This window comes from Lithobates pipiens, unplaced genomic scaffold (assembly GCF_037356315.1).
Source record: "Lithobates pipiens isolate NorthernLeopardFrog02 unplaced genomic scaffold, aLitPip1_a1.2 Scaffold_16, whole genome shotgun sequence".
NCBI classification, from domain to species: Eukaryota; Metazoa; Chordata; class Amphibia; order Anura; family Ranidae; genus Lithobates; species Lithobates pipiens.
Window position 1 is genome coordinate 122,096,368 of NW_027507748.1, and position 20,437 is coordinate 122,116,804.

The following is a 20,437-nucleotide window of genomic DNA, read 5'->3' on the forward strand; positions in this document are numbered from 1 at the left end:
TCATACTTGCCAACTATCCCAGTTTAAATGCCCTTGTCCTTTGAAGTTTTAGTCATGTGCTGTGTCCCAATATCTCAGTGTGCAGTGATGCTACTAATGCTGCCCAGCTTTGCCTTATTGTTGTGTACAGATGACTCACCTACAGACCCTGTGTTTACATATAACTAAACAGCATTTATATGTAAATAGTGGCGGCGTTCATAAGTAAATAGCTGCGGCCGACGGTATTGATATGTAAATAAATGTGGCTTTCATATGCAGATCATGCCCCCCTGCAGTGAGAAGATGATGTGCTGTAACCTCTAGCAACCAATCAGTGAGCAGAAATACTGAACAGTAATCTCTAGCAACCAATTAAGCAGAAGTCATGTGTTGTAACCTCTAGAAACGAATTAGTGAGCCGTAATGTGCGCTGTAACCTCTAGACACCAGTCAGTAAGCAGTAATGATATGCTGTAAGCACTGGCAACCAATCACAATTTCTGCCTGATCTGATACAGTAAACTGATTTTAAGTCTAGCTGATATTTATTGTATTATCTCAGAGCAGGTGGAGAGTGAAATTGCATGGTGGGGACCCCAAGAAAAGTTTTGCCCAGGGTCCAATCAATATTAAAGACGACCCTGCCTGTAAATATTGCTGAACTGCAGCAGATACAAATCAGGTCTTCTGATTTGCCAGAAGAGGTTGTGATCTGTGCCAGAGCTGGGTAAATCCCAGAAATGGATTGACAGAAGAACAACTCCTTTGGCAAGTAGAAGAGCACATATACTCTGTTTTATCAGTGTATTTACCAACTAGAATTTTAGTATGTTAAAATGGTTGGAAACCCTTACAGACCACTTTGTGCTACAGGTAAGCCTGTAATGAGGCTTACCTGTAGCTACGTTGGAAATCTCCCAAACTTGAACAGTTTAGGAGATATCCCCTATATTTGCATGCGCCAACGTAATCGGCACATGCGCACTGACACAAAGTGAAGCAACAGCAGGTATGTGCCCTTGCTTCAATGAGTGTGCTGCTACCACGCGCATGCACGTTATCGTGGCTCCGGCCAATCACAGCACCAGAGCCGCAATACCCAGAAGTAACCCCTGGGAGTGATGTTCAGGTGAGTATTACACAATGAGCTGGTATGCTGCACATACTAGCTCATTATGCCTATGTCTTGCAGGTGTTAGTTTTTTTTTTTTTTTTGTACAATGGGTTTACAACTGCTTTAATGCCATTTTTAAAAAAGTGTACTTTTTTAAATATGCAATTTTTATTAAAAAATAATACAAGATGACCCAGCTGGGAAGGTCTTTGTTTTCTGTCACTACCAGCTATAGAGTGACAACTCTGTCTCCCAGTTGTACACAACAGAGTTTACACAGGGTTTACACTCAGCACTCCCACAGCTGAACGGTGAGGCAAGGAATCACGGAGAAGTTGCATATCAATGGGAGGCATTGCCCTATCAAGAAAAAGATTGTAACTTTGTCCTGAATGGTCAAGGTGACATTTTCTTTTGTTAGTTTTCTTCTCACCCACTAAGCTGAACAAGCTCCATAAAAAAACTAAAATACTTTCAACAGTTCCCCATTAACCGAGATGTAGTTTTACAAAGAAATATCAAATCAAATATAATATTTTCCAGCAAAACGTAAGGTCAGAGCAGGGGACCTGTTCCGCTCCAAGCACATTTCTCTTCAGAAAATAGAAATAGTTCAGTAAACACTTGAAATGTGGATACAACTTTTTGGCCACTATGGCTGATTCTGGCTGTCCTTCACTGCGGGCATGATACTCAATGCTCATCTCAGTAGACTGTCAGGCCCCTTGTACCCACATAGATAAAGAAATCACATATGCTCCAGACATCTTATGCTGGCATTTTTCCCACTAGCTACATTGATCCCTTCAGTTTTTTTATGCGAGTTGCAGCTACTGGAAATAGATTTTTCTCTTTCGCCTTGATTGGGGTCAGGTCTAGATGAACTTTTCTTTCATCCTTCAGGCTCAGAAAGTGAAACTAAAAGAAGCACTCTCTTTATTTTTAAAGAAATGTGGCCTTGAAAAAGGTCAGAAATAGCTTTGCTGCAGAACAGGAATTCATCTTGGGTCAAATGTCGGTGATTACAAGTTACTTATATTTGGGTTAACAGAAGAAATATCTGAACTAGGAAATCTTGCTACAGGAAACTTAAAAAATTCAGTTTTTCCATTATTTGCAATGCCTTAAAGATAAAGTAGTTAGCAATTAGTTTACTGAATGCAGACGTTTTATCCCTCTCTACAAATGGAAATTTTGGTGCCGAAACCAAAAATGCAGGATGCACTTGGTCGAAAACCGAAACCGAAAATTACAGCTTTTAAAAGATAGTTATATTTTTATATAGAATTGTATTATAGTCGACTTTTTAATTAATATCATCAATTTAAATTAATATGAACTGATCGTCGGCCACTATTGGCCCTTTTAGAACAGGAAAATTTAAGAAAAATGTATCCCTTTAAATTCTATGTATGTTTAAATTCTATGTATCACACTGGTCCGTTGTGATTCCATTGTAGTGTTAAAAATCCTGCTTGCTGCATTTTTGGTCAGTTAAAAAAAAAGCCCAAAAAAACACACCTCCCAGTTCAAATGCATTAAAAACTCAGCAAGAATGCATCATTAACGCCCCAGTATTATGTATTTGATGTAGTTTTTGAGTCACATGACCTATGAAAAACCCCATAAGCACAACATGGTAAAATCAGCCCAGAATTGTGGTAAAACTATGACAAAATCACCACAAATCCACAAATTATCCGCACCATGGCTGAATGCTGACAACACTATTTTTGGCTGAAATTCCTGAAATGTTTTGGCGGCCAAAATTTCGGTGCATCTCTACTCTCTACATACTTTGAGAATTAAAGGTGAAAAATTAGTATTGTGTTCCAAATGTTAGTTATTTAATTGTAGGAAAGTTGTTTTTTTCCAACAAAATATAATTAATTGCTTTTGTCTTTTGTTTAGGCTTGATTACCGCAGTAATAAATGGAATTGACAACAAGGTAACTGGAAGCTGGAATACAAAACAAGGCCCAACCTCCACTACAGTTGTTGGAGATCTAGAAGGAGAGGTACCTTTTATCACAACAGCACCTACTATGACATTTTTGAACCACCACCCTCTACTGGAAGGAATTCTCCATGAAAGTATCATGAAAAAGGACTTCCGGCACCTACCGCCATACTTTACTAGGACCAAACAATCACAGGACAATAGTGAGTTAAATGATAAATTATCAGAACGCAAAACAAGAGTTAACCTGGCTCATCAGGACAATGTTCCAATGTTCCATGCGGATTTCTCTACACCCACAATGCCACTTACGCCATCCACAATGATAATGGACACTACATCTGTTGTTACTGAAAATCAAAAAGGCTTTGGTGTTGTATTGGAAACTGTGTCATTGGTACCAGTAGAAGATTCTTTACCAACCTCTGATGCTCATTTTATACTTCAGACTGATAAGAGTAAGGTTGATTATGGTCTCCAACAAGATGTAAGCCATATAGAGCTGCCATCTGTCACTCACACTAGTTCCTCATTTGCTGTTAAGGACAGTGTTTCATCTGCTACTTCTGGAATTAGTAAAAGCACTTACAGAACTCCAAAACATGCAAACATTCCAGATAGAAAGGAGATTTCTTCCAACACATCACCATCTCCAGTCACCGCATTTGAAGAGGAAGAAGAAACCACTACAAGTACCATTATTACTACAACTGTGACCACAACTGTGCCAGCACCAGGTAACTGTGATATTGTGGACATTTACTCCCTGTGTGTACGTATAGCCAAAACTATTTTTTAAATCTTGAAAAGAGTAGGGAGCAGATAAAAGTGTATTTTTTGCTGTCTGTCTTTCGCTGGGGATATTTCCTTGACATTCTGATCCAGAGACACAGCAGGAAGTGAGAGGAAGTATATGGAAAGTAAATGAAATTCCCCTCTTAGGTAGTGGTCACAGCCACTGGAAAATGTATCCTCAGCTCTTGTTTTGTTGATAATTAAAAAATGTTGGATCTTCCATAAGTTTCAAATAAAGAGGATGAACCTACCTAGCAGGAGCACAGACGATAACCATAAAATAGTGACAGGGATCTACTCCTCTTTTCTAAAATAAAAAACTTGGCTATACATATAATTATAAGGGAAGTATGCTAGGTATTGGCTTAGGAGATTATGTGCAATACAAACAAAAAATATGGCTGTCCAAACTCTGAAAGCAGTGTAATTTGGGAACACTTATACTGTATAGTTAGAAGATGCCAAAAATTATAAATGTTTGTTTCATTCTGAATTGAAATTCTAATGTATTTTTTGCTATTTGGAAATTCTGATATATCCGAATTTCTGAATTAGAATAGTAATGATTTTAAACTATTCTAAAATAATAAGTCAAAATTTAGGATGAAATTTGAATTCAAATCGTTTTTCTAATTGAATTTGAATAGTTTTCTAATCTAATTCAAATAGATTTCTAATCGAATTTGAATAGTTTTATAATCACATTTCAATTTCCGAAGAGAATAAAATAGAATAGAAAATAAAAAATTAGAATAGAAAAGAGTAAAAATGACTTGAATAGAAAAGAAAAGAATAGAAAAAATAGAATAGAAAAAAGGGAAAGAATAGAAAATAAAAGAATAGGGTAAAACAGAACAAAATAGAATAGAAAAAAAAACTGAATACAATAAAATAAAATAGAATAGAAAATAAAGGAATATAATAGAATAAAAAATAGAATAGAAAAAATGAAAAGAATATAACCATCTTCTGAAATTCAAATTTTTAATAAAATAAATTCAAATTTGAATAGAACAGAAAGAATAAAAAATAGAATATAATAGAATAAAATCCAAAGAATATAACAACATAACTGTTTTCTGACATTCTAATAGAATAAATTCAAATTTCGAATAGAATAGATTTGAATTTAGAGAGAAAATAAATTAAAATTTGAATAAAATTGAATTTTATAGAAAAGAAGAGAATAGAAAATAAAAAAATAGAATAGAAAAAACAATAGAATTGAATGGAATAAAAAGACTATAGCCATCTTCCAAAATTTGAATTTCGAATAAAATTAATTTGATTTTGAATGGAATTCGATTTGATTGCAAGTTGAATAGAATTAGATTCAAATTTGAATAGAACTGGATAAAGTTTAAATCGATTAGAATACAAATAAACAAAACAAATTCTGAAAATGAATTAAACTAATTAAACAAATTTAACTAAACAAATGTATGTAAATACTGAATCAAATCAAAACAAAACAATTTTTTTCATTCTGCACATGTCTAGTGCACCACAGCCCATGATGCTCACTGCTTGTAGACATGTTTAACTCCAGAAGAATGACATATGTAGCTTGCACAGCATGCGTCAGTCTCAATATTGTGAGTGCAAACAGCAAGGTTTTTAAAAGCAGCCAGTGGCATCTGGAATGCACTTGCAAATTGCTTCTGCCACTTCAGGTTTAATGTACACCTACCCTACTTTGACTGCCAGTCGCAGGAAAAGGTAAAACACAACAAAATCATGCCACAATTTTACTTCAATCTTGCCGCAATTTGCGGACAACGGTCAAAATGTTCCTATCCTGAATGTGATTCTTCTGAATTTAGAAGAGGGAGGTTGAAGCTCCTCTAATCAAGGCAGCTCCTAAACTCTGCTAAAAGCTATGTGTACATTGGCACATAGGCTTTTGTGGAGTTGAATTTAGGAGCTTTGGCAAAAAAAAACGCCAAAAGCTCCTAAACTCAAGTTTTTTTCTAGCTGCTAATGTACATGAAGCCTAATTGTTACTACAAACAGCAAGGCTATTCAAAGCAACCGACCTGCAACCTTTATGCAACCCACACTTTCTCATGACACCTAGTTAGGGTGCTTAGATGGGCAATTTTAAAACCTTTGCTATGTTTATGCTCATAGTGATTGAGGCAGACTGTAAATGTCCCGTGTTTCTTTTATTTTTGATGCCTTGAGCAGAGCTTTACTGGTATACCTCCATTATGAGATATTAAATGACACTTACAGCATAAAACAAAGAAAGTTCCAATTCTTTAAAGAGTTCCAAGCACTATGTAGCATTAAAGCTGCACTAAACTGACACTTACTATTGCCTCCTAGCCTGCAGGTTTTGATTTTAGGTGTTGCCATCCTGGTAGGATGTGTGAAACCAAGAGGAGCTTAATGCAGTACTCTACACTTCTTTAGCCCCACCAAGTAGTTTTTTTTTTGCATCATGCATATTCCTATTTATTTGTCTGCCTCTTGCATGGTCTTGCCTCCTGATATGGTATATTGTTCTCTCCAACCTACGCTGCCTGAACCTATCGTATTTTTCCTTACTGCATATCAATAGGCACATCTCTTCATCACCTGGTAGTCTGAAGATTAAATAGATTGAAGTTTTTGTTAGGCCCTAACTGTTGAGTCTATAGCCAAGTGGAGCTCAGGCCTGAAGTTACTCTTGCCTAAGAGAAGTCATAGCGCCAACTACTTGTGCCTATGTGGTCATAGCTTGAAAGGTAAACATTTTAATTTCAGATACACAGACCTCCTTGTGTGCTATTCTACCTCTTGCATTGCATAGAAAGTGTATTAGTATATTCCTGTCTGGTACAACAGGCCAACCAACAGGTAGATACCCTAGAGGGGAACATTACTCCTTAGAGGAGGGAAGGAGGCACTAATAGAAACAAAATGGAAAGAAAGCAAAAGAACAAAAAAAGAGACAAAATAGGAAAAACAGAACAGTGTATAAGCTATATTAACTGATTCTCCATAACATGGGAGTTCCCAAGGGTGCCTGGGTTCTTTTAGGGTCCTAGCACTGTCCTTATATAATCTCATTTTCATATATTTCCTGTTTGGTAGAGGGCCAGAGCTTCTCTATTTAATGTGGTCATGAGCGCTATGTCTTGTAACTCAGTGTCTGTTTTTCTCTTTTACAGAACCGTGTAGTAAAAATTTTACTGCTACCGAGGGTGTTCTTCTGTCCCCTGTGCACAGAAATTATCAGTATAATACTGGATTGGACTGCAGCTACACAGTCTATGTATATTCTGGATATGGAGTTGAAATTAAAGTAAGTTTGATACAAGATTTAAAGAGCAAAATAAACATAACCTAATGAGCTGACATATTAATACAATCAGCGACAAATATGTTTTAAAACAAAATAAGTATTTTTTTTCAATTTCCACATTATGTAATGTTACCTAGCATGGTATACAGTATATATAAGCATGGGCTCGTATTGCTTCAATACATCATTTCAGTTTGTCCTATGCAAGCACATACAGTTGGATACATAGAAATAGTAAGATACTGATATTGCCGGGAGGAACAGAGCTGTACTGACACACAGAGCCACCGACAAGCAGTCTATATGAGCTCAAAGGCTTGCTAAGCTTTAGTACATATTGGATGAATAACAAATTGCTTAAAGGGTGGAGAGTCTGTCATATATGCTATAATGTACAATTTTGAAACAATTTATATTTGTGACACTGTTGCATAACCTTTGGGGAAAAATATTGGCATTGGTAGCTCACTGTATGGACTCTTCAGATAATGGATCAAAAGACGATCTCTGGGCTAAAGGTAATTTTACTTTTTTTTTTTTTTTTGGTTGTCCACATCATAATGGTGTGGGGAGATCAGCTTTAAATGGATTCTCAACCTTATTTTTACATGAACTCTAGCAAGTTGAATCATATGTTGCTTCTAATATCCCTTAGATCAGGAGTAGGCTACCTCGACCCTCCAGCTGTGGTGAAATTGCAAGTCCCATGAGACATTGCAAGACTCAATCACAGGCATAACTCCTAGAAGCAGAGGCATGATGGGAGTTGCAGCTGGAGGGCCGTGGTCACCTACCCCTGCCTTAGAAGTTCTATTTGTGAGATATACCCACAACAATTTTATAGCTCTGTCCAATTTCCTTAGACCCCAGGAAATATTTTTTTTATCCTGCTTCCCTGATGAGTTATTAAAGTTGTTTTTATATATTTTTTTATATTGTTTTTTTTTTTATATATGTTGCTCATACACTTAGAAAATTATATTCTTTAACCTCCCTGGCGGTATGATTATTTTGGATTTTAGGTGTTGAAAGCGGTACAATTATTTTGCATGAAAATTTTGAGTTTTATATTGTAGGCCTGTAATTCTTAGGACTAACTCACTTAAATCTGTCCAAACCAGAGTCTAGCAGACATCCCGGGTATGATAACGTTTGAAAAATGAAATCATAAATTATAATATAATAAATAACTATAAATAATTATACCAAATAATAATATAACAATAATAAAAATTATTCAATAATGTAATCAAATCAAAAACACAGAAATTTGCTCAGTTGCAGAATTGTCACTGTCATTACTTTTCAATATTTGATGACGGATCTCCCCACAAATCGCTATCCCTCAATTCTGTGAGTGATTCCAATTTATTATCGCTGTTTTCTAGCTGGTCTAAAATAATGTAAATGATGTAAAATGACAGTTTTGGTTGCTATGGACAATCTCCAGTTTCCAGGCATAAAGAACAGTTTTTATAATATAAAACTGCATGCAGTACACTGGACAGACCACTAGGGACAAAGGAGATGTGAAATTATTACATACAACAATGTAATCTGTAAGATTACATTATACCAGGGGTGTCCAAACTACGGCCCTCCAGCTGTTGCAGAACTACACATCCCATGAGGCATTGTAAAACTCTGACATTCAAAGACATGACTAGGCATGATGGGGATTGTAGTTCCTGAACAACTGGAGGGCCGTAGTTTGGACACCCCTGCATTATACTGTATGTAATGTGTGTGTTTCACTTTTTGAATTTGGCGCTGTTCTCTGTCCCTGTGCGTCACAACGCTCGCAGGGAACAGAGATCGGCTCCGTGATGAATCGAGCGGAGGACAAGCCGCTCGTACAGTGGGGGGGACATCGCTGGATCCGAGGGAGAAGGTAAGTAAACCTCCTCCTGCATACAGCGATGCGGTCCCGAGTCTGGCTCGGGGTTACCACTTTTGGTATAAAACTTCCACCCCGAGTCAGACTCGGGAACACCGCCAGGGGAGTTAATATAAATATAACAGCCTGCTTCTATTTAACCCCTGAGGAAGGAAATGAATATGCATGTCCCCCCTCCTCCCATTTTTTCCAAAACATGTTGGGATTGTGATCACACTCCCCAATTGACTTCATGTCTGGAGTATGCGGGTGTTCCAAAAATTAGCAGCTGTATAACCAGTTGCTAATTTATTATTAACTTATTGTTTTTATGTGTGCTATTTTTATAATAATTGTATATTTGTACTCAATAAAATTTGTATTTTTTTTATATACTATGGTACTCTTTTAGCTATCCCTATACTCTTTACCCCTGCCTGCACAATCCCTGGGGCATCTGTTCCAAATTTCTGTATTTTGGAATGTGACAAGGGTTTCTGGGATCAACATTCAGGTGATTTCTTCTTCATTATATATAATTTTCTATTTTTGAGATATACCCACAACAGTTTCATAGTTCTGTCCAATTTCCTTAGCCCCCAGGAAATACATTTTTTATCCTGCTTCCCTGATGAGTTCTTAAAGTGGTTGTAAACGTTTGATTATAAAAAAATAACAAGAATGCCCATACTTACCTGCTTTGCGCAATGATTTTGCACAGAGCAGCCCCGATCCTCTTCTTCTGGGGTCCCCTGCCGGGACAATGGGTCATCTTTAGAAAGCGGCTTTCTGTGGGGACACCCCTACGGGCTTGTTTCCGAGTCCCCGCTGTTGCGCCCATTGACACAGACAGCTGGACTCTGCCCCCCGCTCCAATGTCACAGCTTTTGATTGACCAATGGCTCCCGCTGCTATCAATCTGTTTAATGAGGAGAACAATAGTGGCTGGAGCTGCTGTGCTCGTGCACATCGCTGGATCAAATCGGGTACAGGTAAGAAAAAAGGGGGGTCTGGGGTGGGAGCTGCAGCACAGAAGGCTTTTCACCGTAATGCATAGAATGTATTAAGGTGAAAGATCCTAAAGCGGATGTATAGTCTTTTTTATAACTTTTACCTACAGGTAAGCCTATAATAAGGCTTACCTGCAGGTAAAAAAAAATCTCCTAAACCTATATGGTTTAGGAGATATTCCCCTCGCAATGTGCCGCTGACTGCAGCGGCGCATGCGCACAGGGAATTCTTGGCTGAAAGTCCGCCAGACGCCACACCCTGCCGGAAAGAAATCTCCCGCGTGCTTGCACGGGAATAACAATATAATAATAACATACCCGGAAAGACACGCCAAGGGAACATGTCAGCTCCCTCGGCGTGGATCGGTCAGGGATGTCGGGGTCTCGTTCTAAGGTAAGTATTTCATAGTGAGCTAGTATGCGGTGCATACTAGCTCATTATGCCTTTTCCCTTGCATGTCATAAAAAAAACGTCAGAGGGTTTACTCCCGCTTTAAGGCTTTACAACCACTTTAATGATATAAAATATCTATCAGATAGATAGATAGATAGATAGATAGATAGATAGATAAATTTATACACAAAAGGTCTAAAATGTTCTGGGCAGGTTAAAATAAAGTTTTGCAGTGGAACTGAACATCAAGCATTAAAAGGGACTTTTTGTGAATAAAGGAAGTCTGTAATTAAAGTCTTATGTTGGCACCGCTGGCATTCTGTCACTTCAATAATACAGTAGTGGGCTGCATCACCATGTGACAGGATTTGGTAGTCACTCTAACAATCCATCCCACCTTGTTCCAGCTGGTGTTCATAGCCTGCTGATTAATTAGAGATTGGCAAGTGCAAAACAACAAAGCATGTAGGTCACACACAGACATGCACAGGCTTTATAACATACAATTAGAGGCAGTTACCTGAAGTTCTAAATTACTGTGCATACTAGAGCAGGAACTAAAATCTATTTTAAAAATGTATAGTATTAACATTATGAATGCTTATGAATAGCAGTATTAGCGTTCATGAAGGCATTTCCAATATGTGTAATAACAATTTGCATATTGCTACATAATAGGAGAGATTTACTAAAACCGGTACACACAGAATCTGATGCAGCTGTGCATATTAACCAATCAAGTTCTAGGTTTTATGATCAAAGTTTAACCACTTCCCGACTGGCGCGCGACGCTGTACATCGGCAGAATGGCATGGGCAGGCAAACTGGCGTACAGGTATGTCCATTTGAAATTGCCACCCTGCCATCACGTGTGCGCTGCCGGCGGCGCATGCGTGTGCCGGTCGGGACCACCGTGAGTCAGATCGCGGGTCCAGCGGACTCGATCGCCGCGGGGATACCCGCGATCGTCTCGCGGGGAGTCTGAACGGGGAGATGCCGATGTAAACAGCATCTCCCCGTTCTGTCTAGCAACAAGTGACACTGATCTCTGCTCCCTGTGATTGGAGCAGAGATCAGTGTTCACTAACACACAGCCCAGCCCCCCACAGTTAGTAACACACCCCTAGGACACACTTAACCCCTACACTGCCACTTCCTGGTTAACCTCTTCACTGCCAGTGTCATTTACACAGGAATCAGTGCATTTGTATAGCACTGATTGCTGTATAAATGACAATGGTCCCAAAAATGTGTCAAAAATGTCCGATGTGTCCGCCATAATGTCGCAGTCACAATAAAAATCGCTGATCACCGCCATTACTAGTATAAAAAAAATTATTAATAAAAATGCCATAAAACTATCCCCTATTTTGTAAACGCTATCAATTTTGCACAAACCAATCAATAATCGCTTATTGCAATTTTTTTTACCAAAAATATGTAGAAGAATACGTATCGGCCTAAACTGAGGAAAAAAAATGTTGTTTTATATATTTTTGGGGGATATTTATTATAGCAAAAAGTAAAAAATATGAGTTTTCTTTCAAAATTGTTGCTCTTTTTTTGTTTATAGCGCAAAAAATAAAAACTGCAGGGGTGATCAAATACCACCAAAAGAAAGCTCTATTTGTGGGAAAAAAAGGACGTCAATTTTGTTTGGGAGCCATGTCGCACGACCGCACAATTGTCAGTTAAGACGACGCAGTGCCGAATCGCAAAAAGTGGTCTGGTCTTAAGCCAGCAAAATGGTCTGGTCTGAAAGTGGTTAGTCTCACTAAACCCACATCAAAAATACATAAATTATTCCTGGGTTACTTACTGTTTATACTCATTCAATCACTATGTGATTTGTTTTCTGTATTCTGCAAAAAAAACCTGGTTGATCCTGCTGCTCTCTATTTCCACCTTCTATCCATGTCACCAATTCAGCTAGGGATTTTGTAGCTGTGGTGGCAATTCTGCACAGGCTCGTTGTTCAGTGAGTCTCTCTGCTGAGCTCCCTCCTCACTCCTCCATGCCCACCAACCAGCTAAACACAATGGGGGTGGGATATTACATGTAGATTAATGGAGGCTTCACCTCCCTCCTGTTCTAATCCACAGTCTGGAGGGACGTGATACAGTCTGACTGGCTGAAATCTGCTCACATAATGTTATTTCCACAAAATAATAAAAGATTTAATTTCAAATATATATTTGTATGTCAATTTAAAACAGTTTATTGATATTGGGGGTTATTTACAAAAAGGTAAATCCACTTTGCACTGAAAGTGCACTTGAAGGTGCAGTCGCTCTAAATCTAGGGGGTAGATCTGGAATGAGTGGAAGCTCTGCTGATTTTATCATCCAATCATGTGCAAGCTAAAATGCTATTTTTTATTTTCCTTGTATATCCCCCTTGGATCTACAGTGACTTTACTTCCAAGTGCACTTGCAGTGCAAAGTGGATTTGCCTTTAGTAAATAAACCCCATTATTTATTTATTTTTACTCTGTATCCCAAAGGCTGTTTTTCTATGTTGAACATGTGACCAGCAACAGAGAGCTAGAAGCTCCCCCTGCTTATGTTTCCCTGCAGACAGGCTGGGAAAGAGCTGGGTCATGTGACAGCTGTATATCGATTAGGAAAAAGGGAAAATTGTTTTTTTTTTTATTTAACCCCCCTGACGGTATTCCCGAGTCTGACTCGGGGTGGATTTTTTATACCAAGAGCGGTATCCCCGAGTCAGACTCGGGACTGCATCGCTGGATCCAGGAGGAGGTTTACTTACCTTCTCCCTCGGATCCAGCGTTGTCTCCCCGCTGTACGAGCGAGCCGTGTCTCGCTCGATGCATCACATCGCCGATCTCCGTGTCCTGCGAGCGTTGCGACGCACGGGGACGGAGATCGGCGCCAAATTCAAAAAGTGAAACAAACAGTAAACATACAGTATAATGTAATCTTACAGATTACATTGCTGTATGTAAATATTTCACATCCCCGTTGTCCCTAGTGGTCTGTCCAGTGTCCTGCATGCAGTTTTATATAATAAAAACTGTTCTTTATGCCTGGAAACTGGAGATTGCCCATAGCAACCAAAACTGTCACTGTACATCAAAAATGATTTTAGACCAGCTAGAAAACAGCGATAATAAATTAGAATCACTCGCAGAATTGAGCGATAGCGATTTGTGGGGAGATCCGTCATCAAATACTGAAAAGTAATGACAGTGACAATTCTGCAACTGAGAAAATTTCAGTGTTTTTGATTTGATTACATTATTGAATAATTTTTATTATTGTTATATTATTATTTGGTACAATTATTTATAATTATTTATTATATTATAATTTATGATTTAATTTTTCAAACTTTATCATACCCGGGATGTCTGCTAGACTCTGGTTTGGACAGATTTAAGAGAGTTATTCCTAAGAATTGCAGGACTACAATATAAAACGCCAAATTTTCATGCAAAATAATGGTACCGCTTTTAGCACCTAAAATCCGAAATAATCGTACCGCCAGGGAGGTTAAAATAATTACAGTGCCATCATCCACATAGAGAAATAGAAGGGACAATCTAAATTAAACAGTGTGTGTTTAGTATCACGTTAATTAAATAAGCTGAAATTAGAAGCTGACTGGTTACTATTCACAGCTGCACTAGATTTTGTGTGCTCCTGCTTTAGTAAATTTCCTCCAATGTGTCATGCATAATATTTTAAAACATCCTCAAAGATTTGTTAGGAATTGTGCTCATTGAAAACATAAAAATGGGGTAAGAGGGCAACATCAAGACTCAACATTTAAACAATTGGAGAACTATCTTTTCTTATTTTCACCCCTTCTTGTGTCAATCTTATGCCACGTACACACGATTGGAATTTTGGTCAGAAAAAGCTCTGATGATTTTCCTGACGGATTTCACTCAAGCTGTATTGCACACACACATTCACACCAAATTCCAACCCGTCAAGAACGCGGTGACATACAACATGTACGACGGGACTAGAAAAAGGAAGTTCAATACCCAGTAGCCAATAGCTTCCATCTCCTAGTTGAATCTGGGCATGTGTGAGTTTTTGTGTGTCAGAATTGCATACACACGATCGGAATTTCCATCGGAAAAATTAAGAACATGCTCTCAAATTTTTGCTGCCGGGAATTCGGCCAGCTAAATTCCGATGGAGCATACACACGGTCGCATTTTCCGATGAAAAGCTCTCATCGGTCTTTTGCTGGCCAAAATTTCGATTGTGTCTACGTGGCATTAGAAAATTTGTGGCTAAGTTGGGCAAGGAAACTGTAAGATACAAGGGGTATTGAGAGCAAAAGGAATGCTCTTTATAGTCAGTAGTGTTCAGCTCATTTGTGTTCAGATTCTAGTCTAAACCCACCTAAGCAATTCTGCCACTGTCCTTGGTCAATCACAATGCATTCCTTGCCCAGCAGCCATACTTATACAAGTGAAGGAACACCGAAGAATGAGGAAATGCTTTCTCCTGCCTCCTGTAGCCTTAGATGACATAATGGCATTATTCGTTCAGTGGGCTTCTCTCAGGAATAGTTTGTATTGTATATTTTATATTGCAAAATACAATAAATGAAAATGTACTTTATCAGAGTGAGACACCCTTGTAAAAAATGTATCATATTGCAATTTACCAATTCTTAGATGTGGTGGCTGTATTCATTTTCTTATTTAGGATTATTTCTTTATTTTCAATTAGTGATCCAGTCAGTAAGTCTCCTATGTCTTAACTTCCTTTCACAGACAAAGCTGTCTAGCACAATTGGCAGTTAGAGGGTTGAGACAAACCATTTGACATTGACAGGGGTGCTTACAATGATCAGGTTTTATTCACGTAGGTAAAACTTTTATATAAAAAAATGAAAAAAACTGTTGCTGTAACTGCTTATTTGGCTTTAATTTTTTAGTCAAGCCCATCTAAATCTGCTAGTGCATCTAATACTACATTCTCGTCAGTTTGACAATGCTGCTGTTCAAAAATGTCTCTGTTGCTCCTCAATCCAGTGTGTAGACACCCAAAGATAGATCATCAAATGAAAAAAAAGAAAAGAAAACAAATGCAGCCAAAACATTTAAGGATTGGTAAGCTGCGGTATATTACATGTTAATGGGATTAATACCACTTTAAATTACAAAATAAGCTTTCTGCCTGCAGAAGCCACTGAAGCCTGATGATGACAGTGTTTATTTGTTAACAACTGTAGAATTAAAATACAGTTACAGTATTAAAAAAAAAAAAAAACTAGTCTGGTGTCCTCTATGACGTCGTACTCGGAAGTGCCTGTTGTAGATGCTGATCCTTAATTTCTTATATGCTCACACAATTCCAAATCTTCTGATGGTCTGAAGGAGGTAGCAAGTGTGAATGAATGCTGTGTATGTGTCATGAAAATTGTATTGTTTGTTTCCTTTTTTGGTAATAATAAGGTATGGTATACTTATCCATTTCTCATACTATTGGGTTTCTCTGTATTTGTACTAAATATGTAAATATTTCCAATTTGCCCGCTTATACCTAGGCATTAATGAACTCTGGTTATGAAATAGTTATGAAGTTGTAGGTGATTCAAGCAGTTCAGATTTGTTTTTAAATGGAAATATTGATATTGCATGTATATTTCACTGGCAATGTAAAGAATTAGCAGGGGAGTGCATACAAATATGGTTTTGCTCTCGCTTGCATTACTGATTCAGATACATCCTGTTGCTTTAAATACTTTACACAATTGTATCCATGAGATTTTAGTTAATAGCCCCTCATGGTCTCTTTTTATTCGTTTTCCATGACGAAAATGTGTCTAGTGTACTGCAGGCTGCCTGGGCTGCTTTTATGTTCTGTTCCTGGCTCACAGGTTGGAGAGATGATGATATTTAAGAGAACACCTTCACTGCTCTTTCTGCATTTTGCTCTATTTAAAATGCTGCTATGGAGATCACTCTTCCCTCTTAATGGAGAGGACAGAAATTGGCGACAACGTGAGGAGGTTATTGAAAAGCACACAGTGTTCTCTTGTATTGTCCTGTACAGGAGATGGAGGGGGTTGAGATGTTCTCTATGAACAAATGTTATTTTATTCCACTTACTAAATGGTTTTACACTGTATAAAAAGTCATTTCAAGCAACTACAACTTTATCCATAGAAATATTAAAATTATACACTTACACTTTGAAGAGGGATTGCAGAATGCAGCTGTTACATATTTGAGAGCGATAGTATATTAGTAATATACTGAACTTTAAAAATCAAATTCAACCTTTTCCATTACTTTTCTAATATTGTTGATTGAGAAAAAAGCTAAATTAAAGTGAAGTACCCACCAATTCATTATAAAAGTGTGTCTGTGGAAGAAAGTGACCATCGGATAAATTACCTGGGTCTATCAATCTACCGGTGAATAATACTAATTGCAATTGAATATATGGTTTATAGTATAAAAACAATTAAACACACATTTAAAGATATACTTCTTTTGATTTTTTAATTCTTTATTTAAATCAGACAAGCATGTCCATACATGAACAAAAAAGATCAGAAAAAAGTACAAACAGTTGAAATTCAATCGATAAACTAATATTCTCAAACATGTTTAACCACTTGAGACCCGCGCTATAGCCGAATGACGGCTACAGCACGGATCTCCTTTGCCGGGACTACGTCTATTGACGTAGTCCCATGCACGAGCGGCCTGTGCGTCCCCTGAGGGGCGTGTGCGGCGCGCTCTGTGATCGACGAGTCTACGAGACTCGCCTGATCACCGATCCGTGCAAGGGGTCGATCCCGACCCCTTATCACGTGATCAGCTGTCAGCCAATGACAGCTGATCATGTGATATAACTGAGCCGGTAATCGGCTATTATTCCTCCTCGCGCTGTCAGCGCGAGGAGAAAAAAAAATTTGATCACCGGCGGCCGTGATCGGGACATCAGTCCCGATCACGGCCAGCCTTGCCAGTGCCCACCTGCCCCCTGCCAGTGCCCACCTGCCCCCTGCTTTGCCACATGAATAAAAAATGTGTCCCCCCTGTCAGTGCCACCCAGCAGTGCCCACAGTGCCACCCAGCAGTGCCCACAGTGCCACCCAGCAGTGCCACCCAGCAGTGCCCACAGTGCCACCCAGCAGTGCCCACCATCGGCCTCAACAAAGGTGCTGCACCCCAGTGCCACATATCCGTGCCCAGCAGTGCCACCCATCAGTGCCCATCAGTGCCCAGCAGTGCCGCCCATCAGTGCCCAGCAGTGCCACCTATCAGAGCCACCTATCAGTGCCACCTATCAGTGCCCATCAGTCCCATCTATCAGTGGTACCTATCAGTGCCCCTTAGTGCCACCCATCCGTGCCACCCATCTGTGCCACCCATCCGTGCCATCTTATCTGTGCCCGTCTTTGCCCATCAGTGCCGCCTTATCTGTGCCCATCGGTGCCGCCTTATCTGTGCCTATTAGTGCCGCCTTAACTATGCCTATCAGTGCCCACCAATGCAGCCTATCAGTGCCCACCAATGCAGCCTATCAGTGCCCACCAGTGAAGCCTATCAGTGCCGCCTCATCAGCGCACTTCAATGAAGGAGAAAAATGACCTGTTTGCAAAATTTTATAACAAACTATTAAACATGATTTTTTTTTTTTGCATCTTTTTTTGTTTATTTAGCAAAAAATAAAACTCCCAGCTGTGATTAAATACCACCAAAAGAAAGCTCTATTTGTGGGAAAAAAATGTAATTTGGGTACAGTGTTGTATGCCCGCGCAATTGTCATTCAAAGTGCATCAGCGCTGAAAGCTGAAAATTGGTCTGGGACTGAGGGGGGGGGGGGGGGTTTAAGTGCCCAGTAAGCAAGTGGTTAAATTTACCAAGGGCTCCATCTTTCTTTTGGAAAATTCTCTTTATTATTTGTAATAAACAATTACCTCACACAAACAAAACATTTAGGACCACCAACCACAATACAATAAGCCGTCACAAAAATAAAACAAAATTAAGAGTTACACAAAATGAAAGAAGTGCATTACACTGAACAATGAACAATGCCTGTGAAACGTGCCACCAGTATTTATATATTTTTAACAGGAAATAGATGAGATTTAAAACAGGTCTTTATTCATCTCTGTAGCAGAAAGCACTGTTAAGCAATTCATCCTTAAACTTCAAAAAGGATCATTGAAAGAATCCATATTCTCAGCTCAGCTCACCCTGTTTACTTACAGATCAAAAGGCTGGAAAGGTGCTGGGTCACTGCTGGGTTGAAGAGAAATATGAGATGACTTCTGTGCTTCTATTTTCAAATTTTGAAGAAGTATTATTCAACAGTACATGCAGCTACATCAGGTCAATAAGAGCTTGTTTTAAAGCTCATTTACTGTTTGTAAGTAACGTGTAAAAAATGTATACACCCATATCCATATCAATAGTCTGCCCATAGGTTCACTTTAGAGCGAAAGATTGTTGGTGCCACTAGCTACTGTATGTCTAGTTTTATAGTACGTTCACTTTGATGAAATAAAATTTATTTCACTTAGGTGAAATAAAAATATGCCCTATAGAATAAAATGGTGGGTGTTGCAATTTTTTATGTCACACAGTATTTGCATGGCAGTTTTTCAAACGCAAATTTTTTGGGGAAAAAAAACCCCTTATATGAATAAAAATAAATAAAAAAAAAAACACTAAAGTTAGTCCAGTGTTTTATATATTGTGAAAGATGATGTTATGCAGAGTAAATAGACACCTAACATTTCAAGCTTTAAAATTGTGTCTGCCCATGGAATGGCGGCAAACTATGGTGCTTAAAATTCTCCATAGGTGATGCTTTACAGGTTACTAGTTTAGAGTTGCACAGGAGATCTGGTGCTAGAGTTATTTCTCTCACTCTGACGTTTGTGACAATACCTTACATGTGTAGTGCGATCACCATTTGTATATGCATGCAGAAGTAACGTATGCATTTGCCTTAGCGTGTAAGCACGGGTGGGATGGGGGCACTTTAAAAAAAATGTTTTCATATTTTATTGTTTACTTTATACAGAAGTTAATTTTTTTACACTTTCTTTTGGATACATTTTATTGCTATCACAAGGGATGAACAGCATAGGCCATACATAGATCGGTCTGATCGGCTGTTTTCGTGGCCGCTGGTGGCCAGGTAAATACAGAGTCGGAACTGGAAGTGATGACACAACTCGTTCCAGGTTTACAGAGAGGGGAACAATGTCAGCTCCTCTGTCTCTCTCTCTTTGTTCAGGGCAACCATCGCTGCCGGCTGCATCTCTCCCGGGCTCTATGATGGGACAATAGAGCCCAGGAGAGGCAGGGGTGGCAGCGGGAGGGGGGTGGGACCCCTTTCCACCACCCTCAGAAGTGATCAAGTGGCTAATTCCCTACATGGATCACTTCTGCATGAAAGAGAATTGCTGGGTGAAAATATACAGACCGGAATGATGCCTGTAGGTACAGGTATTATTCCAGTATAACCACTGAAACCCAGGGACATCCATGGATATCCTCCCGGCAGGAAGTGGTGATAGTTTGTATGAATTTTTACAGACATGTGACATATACATTTACAGATACTGCTAGAATGGAGGAAGTTGAGAGAGGACACAAGGGTTTATTCACTAAAGGCAAATAAACTGTGCACTTAGCAGTTGCACTCTGCAAGTACAGGTGCTCCAGATCTTCGCAAATGAGATAAAGCTTCACTTTGCACAAAATACTCATTCACATGCAAGGAAAAGAAACCCCTTGGCGCCTAAAGTAAAACAAATGTTAATGCCTAAGCATGATTTGGCAACTTTGACATGTGTTAGTAAAACTGTATCCAGGTAGTTTATACCACATTTTTTTACAGATTTTCTTTTATTATTATCAAAAGAAAACTGGCCCAAAATAGTAAACAAAAAACAACAAGATTTAGCTGTATATTACCTACTGCTATAACCTTCCACCAAAGTGCATCCCAAAAAGAATTCTCCTGCCAATCACAGCAATACCACATATGTGTATGTTAG

At 38.7% G+C, this 20,437-nt stretch overlaps 1 protein-coding gene across 3 annotated transcripts in view; it reads left to right on the plus strand.

The window, feature by feature from the left end:
- The window catches only part of SEZ6 (seizure related 6 homolog), a 916,788-nt gene that overhangs the window by 444,871 nt on the left and 451,480 nt on the right, over positions 1-20,437 (plus strand). For all 3 annotated transcript variants that reach the window (XM_077480389.1, XM_077480390.1, XM_077480392.1), the window contains exons 2-3: positions 3,008-3,793; positions 7,007-7,140. In XM_077480389.1, the coding sequence (XP_077336515.1) occupies positions 3,008-3,793; positions 7,007-7,140 (920 nt within the window). The remainder of the gene's footprint in view (positions 1-3,007; positions 3,794-7,006; positions 7,141-20,437) is intronic.